The sequence below is a fragment of the Chlamydotis macqueenii genome, chromosome 7 (assembly GCF_036417535.1).
Source record: "Chlamydotis macqueenii isolate bChlMac1 chromosome 7, bChlMac1.mat, whole genome shotgun sequence".
In the NCBI taxonomy this organism is placed as follows: domain Eukaryota; kingdom Metazoa; phylum Chordata; class Aves; order Otidiformes; family Otididae; genus Chlamydotis; species Chlamydotis macqueenii.
This window is the reverse complement of record NC_141562.1, coordinates 23,373,101-23,383,755: the sequence shown is the minus strand read 5'-3', so window position 1 is coordinate 23,383,755 and position 10,655 is coordinate 23,373,101. Positions and strand designations below refer to the sequence as shown.

Genomic DNA, 10,655 nt, shown 5'->3' with positions numbered 1-10,655 from the left:
ATCGTTCTGGCAATTTAGGATATATTAAGTGTACTGATCTGAACTTCTCTCTTTCCTTCCTCCTATTATAAACATCCATCTGTTCTTTTTACAAGTGTTTGCCCTTTTCCAAGACCCCAGGCCTTACCTGTCCTTCATGAGTTCAGAAGCATCCTTACCATTGACTCCAACAGTTCCACCACTGTTTTCAATGCTCTCATGGGTCCAGATATGCTCAGCTGATAAAGATTTTCTTTCCTTTAATCTGTTCCATCCCAGTTCTCCTGCATGCCTTCTATCTTTTCTACATATAGTTTCAATTGACTAGCACCATCAAGAACAACTGAAAAAATTACAGGGTTGAGGTTGTTCAGAATTGTAGGACTAGATTTAATTGATGCAACAAGCATCATGTTACGATTCAGAGTTTGTTTACTAAAAACTGAGTTTATGCTTTTCTGCTCTGCCATTGCACACACAATGAGTTTGGCTAGTGCTATCAAGGATGATCCTACATATAGCAGCTCTGATAGTGACTGGAGTACCAGCTTCTTCAGTGGAGGTGTTCCTAAAAGAAGCTATCTTCATAGTCAAACCATCTTGGTCATCTAATCTGACCTTCTGTTTAACCTAATCCCTCAGTTAACAATTCTGTAATTTTTTATAATACTTGATCCAGCGAGTAATCCTGTTTTTCATTTGCTGTAAAATATATTCTAAAAAATGTTCAGAAAGTGTTCAAGAAAAGAATAAAGTGATATGCTGTCTTCTTCCAATCTTGAAGGAGCTGACAGAACTTGTGTTTAGTATTTTCTCCCCCACAGGTGGTATAATTATAAGTGATGCATAGGCAGGCAAGATGGGAGTTATGAATTTCAAACATTTATTTATGTGGAAATCAGAACGTTTCATATTTCTTCTGTGGCTTGAGGTATGTATAAATAGCACAACTGGAATGTATAATTTCTTATAAATATTGGCCAAGTAGAAAGTATATTTAGATAAGGTACTGTAGCTTTTGTTCTCTTCCACTAGGATTGAAAAATGTCATTGCTACTTAAGTGTCAGCATCCTCATGCAAAACATAAAGTGCTTCATACTTCAGCACAGGAAAGCAGGAAGCAACGCCAGTGCTTTCTAGTTAGTGCAATTTAGAAAGCAGTATTATATTGTCAGCTCAGTTAGCAAAACTGCACTTAAAAAGGATGGTTTTATTGGCACAGGCAGGCAAGAATAAAACTCTATGCTGTTATCATATTTTTCTGTGTCTCTGGCTGAGGTTTTAGAATAGTTTGCAATGTAGTCCTCTTAAAAGTCCATTCCTCAATCAAATGAAACAAGTAAACAAAATCAGCTTACTTTTGCTTAGTATCAATTGTCATGTAGCTATATCTGTAAAAAAAAGTCTTGCCTACGTTTCTACTAATGGCATCAAATTAAGTTTAAATTACAAAATTTAAATACCATAAAATTATATTTTACTTAAGTACCATAAACTTAGGATTATCACAAATTATAGAATTGATTCATAGCATAGCATACATTTCCTTCAGTAAGTCTGATAAAGCCATTCTTGTTTAGCTTTTGTTTCAGGTTACTTGCTAAAGCTTAGGAAATCTCCCCGCTACCTGTGAGCCAGATGGTTGTGCTTACTGAATGAGCTCCTTGTAGCAAAACTTGATCCTTTGTTCAGAAATAGGCTCCATTTCCCACAACCACTTTTGGGCCTGATCCAGTAACATTTTACCCTAGCGAATAAATACATAAAACTGAATGAGAGTATTATTAATGAATACAGTAAAGAAGATAGAAAATGGGATGAATAAACTGTATTCTAAAAGATCTGGTCAACAAATAAATATAATTTAATGTGAACTGATATTTTCAATATATTTTTATAGCACTGAGTCCAACCTGCACATTGGAAGGTTTCTTAAATACTTATACTATCCTGTCTACTGTACTAACAAAATAATCATTTGGGGAAGCAGCTTCTCAGAAGTTCCTATTCAATTTTCTGTTACAAGCAATAGCTTTGCCACTTGCATTTTAAGTCATTCATCCTGTAGTTAAGTACTCTATTTCTAAACCTTGGCATATTTTATGCTAAGTCTACATTGCCTGTGGAATATTGCCATTGTTTGAATATGGGAAGCTATTATTGTTAATAATAATTGTTGTGCGTGACCCTGTCACTGCCATTCTCCCCCTGTCATGCCAAGATGTGAAACCAGCCTTAACAGGGAAAAAAGTTCAGACTTCTAAGAAAGAAAATTTGACCAGGCTCGGTGTTCTTAATCACTTTTATTCTACAAATGACAAATGAATGATCAGTAAGTAACTTCATGTACTAAAAGCACTAAATGACCTTGTTCATTAAAGGATAAATGTATTACAAAGTCTTCATAATCATTACAGTCACAAAAACTACCTGGAATTTTTCTGAAACTAAAATATCTCATAGGATTACTTTTTTTTTTTCAGGAAGTCTCTCATATCTAAGATTAATTTTTAAACAAAAAGAGGGAATATCATTCTAGAGCAGCCAACAGCTGAACAGCTCAGGTAAACTTCCATTCCAATGCATATATATCTACTAACAAATAAATTTCCAGCTATCTAAACTGAGCACAGACAATTAAAAGCTCTCACCCTAGAGCAGACACGGGCCTGATAGTTTAAGCTGTTGTTTTCATGCAGGTTATAATTCAAATTCCTGATTGAGGACCATCACCTCACCACTTGAATCTTCTTTAGTCCAAATCAGTACTCCAAATTTATAGTACTTTTTTCCCCACAAATGAAGATTGCTACTGAGGTATTACACATTTACTTTCCAAAACTTTCCTGTGAAATGTTTTTAAGTGTCACTGTATTCTCAACTTGTTTTTGTAGACTGGTGGCCCACTTGGAAAAAATCTTACAGCTGAAGTCTTAACTTGCTGAGACTGCCAGACCAATTACTGCCTAGGTCGTTAAGCCTTATACACAGCAGCAATGTTATATAGGGACCCAGCAAAATACTTAAGAAATTCAGTTAAAGATAAGCATGTATTTCAGTAATTTTTGGACTCAGCTAAAATATTTTGTATTATTTAGGTATTGTCATAGTTGACAGTATTGTAACAAGCAGGTATTATTCACAGGAACGTTGAATTCCTATCACAGTCAAAAATCTCACCATTTTCAAGTTTTCCTCCAAAACCAAGCTCTACTTTGTCACTCCCATGTAGAAACTTCAAAGACTAAACCAGAAAAGACTGGAAAGGATTCAGAAGAACTTAAACTCTTCTTTTCTAGGAACATCAGCATGTATAAAGGCTTCTAACGAATATATTTTTAATTTTTTTTAGTTGTCATAGAGACATATATTAAATATATATATATCTAAATCAGACTGCAAGATACACAGAAAGAAACAGTGCTGTCAACTGATGAATATAGACTGGAAAATTGTTTTAAGCATTCCTTTCCCATGGTTCGACATAATCCAAGCCAAGATGTGCAAAGATTTCTTCCTCACTTCCAGCTTTGAGAAAGATCCTCTGTGAAAGAATTTTTTTAAAAAAAGGAAGTCAATAAGGATGTTAGAGGGAAATTTCAATTCATGTTTTTTGCTGTTTAGAAGTAGTCAATTTTTTAGAGTTCTACCCATTGTATCCTCTACATAACACACTGTCTTCTTCAGTGTGGTGACCTTGAAATGTGAAAGCAAGTTAAAAAATAATTCTAATGCTGCTTGCTGCTTTCAGTTCTAATGACTAGTTTACAACTCTTTGTTTTTATTTACTTTTTCAAGACTTTGTGCACAAGTATTAGGACTAGAACTCATATAAAACCTACATTTCCCTTCAATGAGAGTCAATAGCTTGACTTTCTTAATAAAATAATCAGTTTTTTAAACTAACATATTAAACGTTCTCTATAAATGCATTCAAGCTGATTCAGTGGTTACACTAATTATTTATAGCCAAGCATTAAACAACACTTTACAAATTTCTAATACTTACAGAAGGCTTATCTGAAAAGATACATTATTCATCTAGAAAGCAAGCTGAAAATGATGGATCAACAACTGCAATTTTTTTTTTTTTTTACACAGACACACTCCTAATAAATGTTTTACAGTAAAAATCACTTTTGTTTTTTCATATCTGCATTTCTGATAACACAGGATACTATTCTTGCACAGGAACCACCCACAAGCCCTACCTCCCCTAAGACAACCAATATAGTAAAGCATATAGCTTTATGCATTCCTTTAATCACTAAAGTACTATATGTATTTTAAAAGCTGCTAAAGTAGATTAATATTAAAACTGCGAAGCATCACCGTTTAGAGGAATTTGGAAGCAAGAAAGAACCAACTTCTATTGAAAAAGAATACTTAATGTTTCAGTAATTCCTCAATTATTTGAAGTTAAGTCTCAGTCAGTGTTCATCTCTGAACGATCTCAAACTCCACTGTCATCGAAACTTCAGAGTTAAGGTTTCATAATCATCTAGATCTACTTTCTACCATGAAAGAGGAGAAGCTGTCTAGAGAACTACCCACTGATTAATTCCACTTAGCTGGGAAAATCTCCGACTACCATAAAGCTTAGACACATTTGTGCCAGCACCTGTGTTTTCTCAGCTGTGAAGTGCTGCCTCCAGGAGGGCTATGCTGTCCAGAGTATCCCATGGGAATGGGTCAGGAGTCAATAACTAGATCACAGCAGACTCATGGTATGGTGGAACAACTTCTCCCACCAGAGATTCACAACTTTTCCTTCTTTTTCCTCTGTGTTCTCTTGTTCTTGCTCTCCTTCACTCACTGATGTGGATGGTGCTTCCCTATCTCTTACTCCCATTGAGATCACATAAGGGACTCAGAAAGCAGCAAGTAGATTACTGGAAGAAGTAGTAGATCCTGCTTTTGGTTACTGGCACTTCAGTCTTTCTCCTTTCAACCCCTCTGTGACTCATCAGTCACCAGAGAAGATGATCAACACTCACAGGAAAGACTTGGGGATGCAGCTTGGCCAAGCTCTATGGCACCAGAGCATGTGAACGCTACGTAACACTGTCTAAGCTGCTGCATCAGTGACTAAGCAAAACTGCTGAGCACAGGGCAGCCTCATGCTGCCCCTGAAATATACATAGGCATCATCAGTAAAATTCACTTCATGAGTTGGTACCCATTGGTTTATTGTTATGCTCCATCAGTCCCGTTCTTTCCAGTGCCTGATCCATATCTCAGTCCTGTTAGGAGCCACAGTTTTGCCAAGGCATAATGAATAACTGAACCTCTAAAGTGAAATGTAACACTAATTGTCAGCTGGACTCAAGCTTTATCAGAGATTCAACTAAATCAGAAACCTAAGTCCAGCTCCACAGAAAAGGCCCATCTTTCACTGACACTGTTCAGCTCCAACAGCCAGAGTAGTCAAGCTGGCAGCTTTACTAACAGCTATTTTTCAATGCTACAAAGTAGAATGAAAGCCAGTTTAACTGTGCTGGATAGGTTATGAAGACTGAATTGAATGGTAGAGGTTAGAAGCTCCTGAGTGAATAGAGCCAGAGGCCATCAGTGTTCCCCTGAGCTTGGGAGGACAGAAAACAAGGTTCCGATTCTGCTCTCCCAGAGTTCCCAAACAGCAAAGTAGGTATTTAAGAGCAGTTCTGGCTGATATCCTCTTGAATATATCCAGAGTTACTAAGTCATTTATCTTTCTTAGCAAATTATTGCTATACAGTGAAGTAATATGAAACATTTTCACTATTTTATTTGGAGACAGTTCATCTTTAATCAGGCAAATAATTAGAGTCAATGGTAATTATGGCAACATAAAATTATGTAAGTATTCTGTGTAATTAATAAAAATCAGAAAGTAACTTTTAAAATTGTATCTGTTTCTTTACTATCCGATATCAATATGGACAGTGCAACCTTCACAAATATTGCCTTGCCATGCTCAGAAGCTACTTGCTTATCATATTAACTTTTTTGGCATTTATATTCCTCAGATTTGCATTTACAGAATGGCAGTGTATCAATTGCACTTTACAACAGATGCAAACCAAACCCACTGAAGTCTTTCCCACTGAGGTCAGTGGACATTGTATTAAACTCTACTATAAAGGCATTAATTCCAGGCAGTGATATGGATCAGAGATTTGTTACTAAAGTGCACAGTAAAATTACTTAACAAGGTATATTAAGTTGTTTTCACTTTTCCATAATGAATTCCATTTATATGCAATCATTTTCATATTCAAATGCATCATATCAGAAATTTGATGGAATAATTTTTGCCCATTCCTTCAGGGATTTTATTGTCATTTTTTAAAAATCAAATCAGGACAAATATAGTATGCCTTTTTGCTTTGACACCTCTAGTGTAAAACCAGTCTCTTTTCTAAGATATTTTCTCCTCCACCATGAAGTTGTCAGTATATGGATATTTAGACTCTGGGACAGTGCCCCAGACTACTACAGAGTATTGCTGGAGCACGACAAGCTGAAAACAATCACATATCTGTAATGAACTGACAGTTCAAAGTTGTGTCTGCAATAGCAAAGATTGCTTATAAAATATAGATGGATAACATTCTTTTTTTTTCCTAGGAAGTTCAAATGTCAGATTCTGGAATAAAAGGAACCTATGAAAAACACTGGTCAGGCAAAAATTATCCTTTTTCACATAGACAGGACTAGAAAAATGGTAGAAAACAAGACACTGAACAGAATAAAAGAAAAGCAGAGAGGAGAGTGAAAACTGCCCATCAGGTAACAATACTGGGGATATTGCTTTCCTAGAGCATGTCCTGGGAGAACAGGATTTTAGGGCTTTTGTTTTGTTTTGATTTTTCTCTTACTATTATTAAGAACAAAATAGGGCAATCCATACACGTACATTACTGCAAAAAAGTAAAACAAGAAAAGAGATCTTACACTTGTAGACAGATGTTACAGATACTATTTAAGAGAAGCTCTTCATATCTCTGGGACCCCAAATTGCATCCTATTTCTTTTGTTCTGTCACTTTATGTTTCTTTGCAAGCAAAACTCATTTCGTTTGCTTGACAGGGAAAATCTCTAATACAAAGTATCTGATGCTGAATACCACTCTCAGTAGCTACAAGCCATGTTTCTAAATTAATCTCTAGCTGATACCTGCCAACTGCTTTAGCAATGTAAGCGTTATTAATGTTCATCATAACCTATGATTTTGCTTCTTTGTCAATCTATGCAGAGCTTATACAGTGATGCAAATTTGATTATTGCATTCACTGCTGTTCTTCCTTTTTTCTTTTTTTTTTTTTTTTTGCTCAAGAGAAGTTATGAACTCCTTGCCTAGTTGTGATTTTTTTTTCAGCTTCTTACTAATATTCAGCAGATTCAAGACATGCCCAATCAACATCAATAAACTTGGAAAAAACAATGCTCTGGAGCAGCTGCTATCACTGTTCTTACTCCATTTAATCAATTCTGTTATTTCAACGGATGTAAATATTACATTTGTGGTTGCAAACATGACCATTAACTACACCTAACATAGAACAGCTGCCATCCAAATGTTTTCTTATGTGAACTGCTACCTCTTGTTTTTTATTTTGGCATTAATGATCAATAATGCTTTTGATGAAAGAAAAGCAGAGAGTGAAGGCACAGACCTAGCACTGCTTAATGATATCCTAAATAACACTGCCAAAGTTCAAACAGATGTTATACTACTATTGTCGGTTGGTTTCCTTCTCACATTTTAATACGATCAAGCCAGCAAAACAAAACCATTACTCAATAAAACAGAATTCTAGTCTTATTTATACAAATCAGCATTGGCCAACAGCGCATGATTCTTTTCAGGGGCAAATACAGATTTTACTGATTTCGTATATATGTCATTTAAATATTCAGAAAAAGTTGAATGCACCTCCTGACACTGATTTGAACAAAATAATACTTTGCTGAGGTTGCCCACTCAAGAGACATAGAAGTTGTTGCTCTGCCTGCAACTGCTTTGCCAACTTTGTGATAGAGAGCAAGTCTACTCATGCTATCAATATTAACTCAGCCCTCTTGAAAGGCACACATTTAATCAGATTCAAAGTAAGCCCATATCCTACTGTTTATTACCAAATAGCTTGGTAATAATATTGTGTTACAAAATACTAAATTGAGTAATCTATTATAATTGAGTAATACTATAAATAACTCTCTCTGCCTGTCACCGTGGCATTCCATTGCTATTTTACCCATCTCAAGATGAACTTGGGAAGTTAGTTTAAATACAAGTAACTCAAAATAAAAGCCAGCAGAATCACATAGACAGTATCATTGATGAAATGGGATTTAACACTTCTGAACGAGCAGAATCTGTTGGAAAGCAACATACAACATAGAACATGCAACTCACTGTTCTGAAGATGAGACACGTGGTGGAAACTTGATTCATTTATTTCTTTAAACCCTTATTATGCTTCATATTAGCTGAAAAACTGGAATTAACTGTGATGTTTCCCAGATTATTATTGGCCCAACTCTACTTTATACATTATTAGAGCATTTATTCTTGAACAAGTCATACTAAAATTATGCCCTTTCAAAGACCAAAGAATTTCCCATTTTTTCTACTCTTTTCAGAGTGCTGACTTATATTTGCTCTACAGCTGAAATTCAGAAAGAATGCAGTCACACTTCAGTGGATTTCATTATTCTTTGGAAAACTATGTCATTTTGTAGGCAGCACCCTTCCTCCTTTTGCAAAAGACCCTGAAGGGCCATAATCATTAAGGTCTGTCTTGGACTCCTTCTGACATACTGTTTCATCAAATAAAGTGAAGGAGGGGCGGGGGGGAGCGGATAACACAGAATATTGCCAACAGTATCTTGTTAACAAATTACAAAACTGTTTGATACAACTTTGCTTCTAGACCAGTATCTGGGAATGTCATTAACATACACATTTATTCTAACCTTCTCTTTGTCTCCTGATGATGTTGCATGCTTTAAATTGGCAAACTCTTACATAGGGTAGTTAGGCATTTTCTCATTTAATTTTGGTCTTCTCTCACTAGTTTTTATATTAGTGTTTCACATGTGACATCTATTCACATCAGTTTACCTTAATATTTGCCTTCCTTTTAAGAATTATTAAAATGGAGATATAATTGAAACACGATCACATCAAATGTTGTAGTATTTGCAGTATACTGAATGTTAAATATCAAGCAGACTAAAGTCCCATTACTTTATTTGTCTGGAATTATTACAATGGCAGTAAGAATGACAATGATAAATGAACAACAAAAAAGAGGAGGACAGACTGTCATTTGCAAACCTGGAACTTAACTGTTCATTGTGTTTGGACAGAGTCCGTTCTAAAAATAAGTTTTGTGGGTAAAGTCAATTGTAGATGAATGATGGTAGCAACAGGACTTGCTTAATAAAAGATACCACAATGCACCTTAAATTTATCTTACACATGTTTTTGTCACTTTAGTGAGATCTTCACATGTTCTCACTTATGCAAAGTCAATGAATGATTTTAATTAAAGATACTTGGGACTAATGCAGAGATTATGCTATTCCATTGCTTCCAACATTTGAAAGCACTTCTCTGGATATCAAAGGCCACTGCATTCAGTGACAGTGCATCGTAATACAAAAAACCTACAATTTGCACAATATGGTAAAACAGCTTATTACACTAAAAGTGCAAAGCTATTAAACTGCTCACACTCCCTTCCTCTCTGATCTCTTGCTCAAATAACATTTGTACCCTGTAAAAAAGTATAAATAGCTGTTAATTAAATGAATAAAATGAGCTTACAGAAAGAATTGTGAAGGCAGAAACATAAGTAAACTATTAAATAGCAAATACTTTCCACATGATTAGCAGTGGGGAATATTCACGTATTTTTACCCAACCTGAGCATTACTCTGTCTGTTCTTTGCCACTGGGCCATTTTTGCTAGAATAAGTGTTGATGCATCAGCACTGGACACAGGTTGCACCAGTACTGCAGAAACTTTAAGAAAGATGCTACTTTCAATAAACTAGCCTTTTATAATGTGTACTTTACAATGTTGGTGTGTATTTCATTATTTTATGATCTATGATTTTCAGATTATATTGACCTAAACTCCTGCATATGCGAGGAAGATATTCAGCTAACAAGGGAGTCTGATCATTGCATCAAAAATGTCTGCACAATCATGTGTCCACAAAACAATACATTGAAGTCTTTTTTCGGTAACATTTCCTGCAATTCTTAGATTGACTGCAGCTATCTTCTCTACTCGATGTTCATATTTCATTGAGTTCAGAGCAAGATTCTGACAATAAATGGGTATAGCATTAAATTATTTATCACCTGTGAAAGTGCTAGAAATAACAGTAATTAGAAATAAAAGAAACAAGTTGGAATAGATGCAAATAACTGTCACTTTTATGGGAAAATTTCTGTAAATGCTAAAACAACCATTGGTGAAATTTTTCTAAAAAGGTAGCAGCAGTACATAAAACTGTTTCTTGATATATGATTATTAAATGTAATATGTGACAATAGCCTCAAGCAGCTTCTTCTAACCCAAAAAAAAAAGTCTGAGGAGAAAAGAAATAGACATTCAAAAGCTTGAACTAGTAATAATATTTTCATTTATTTAACTATCAGAATTGCAAGGAAAAT

At 35.1% G+C, this 10,655-nt stretch overlaps 1 protein-coding gene across 1 annotated transcript in view; it reads right to left on the bottom strand.

Annotated features, from left to right (window-relative positions):
• Window positions 1-2,466: 2,466 nt before the first annotated feature.
• DNTT (DNA nucleotidylexotransferase) overlaps window positions 2,467-10,655 on the bottom strand; it is a 92,902-nt gene continuing 84,713 nt past the window's right edge. Inside the window, exon 11 of the mRNA XM_086752586.1 lies at window positions 2,467-3,524. Coding sequence (XP_086608712.1) covers window positions 3,438-3,524 — 87 coding nt within the window. The 3' untranslated portion in view covers window positions 2,467-3,437. The remainder of the gene's footprint in view (window positions 3,525-10,655) is intronic.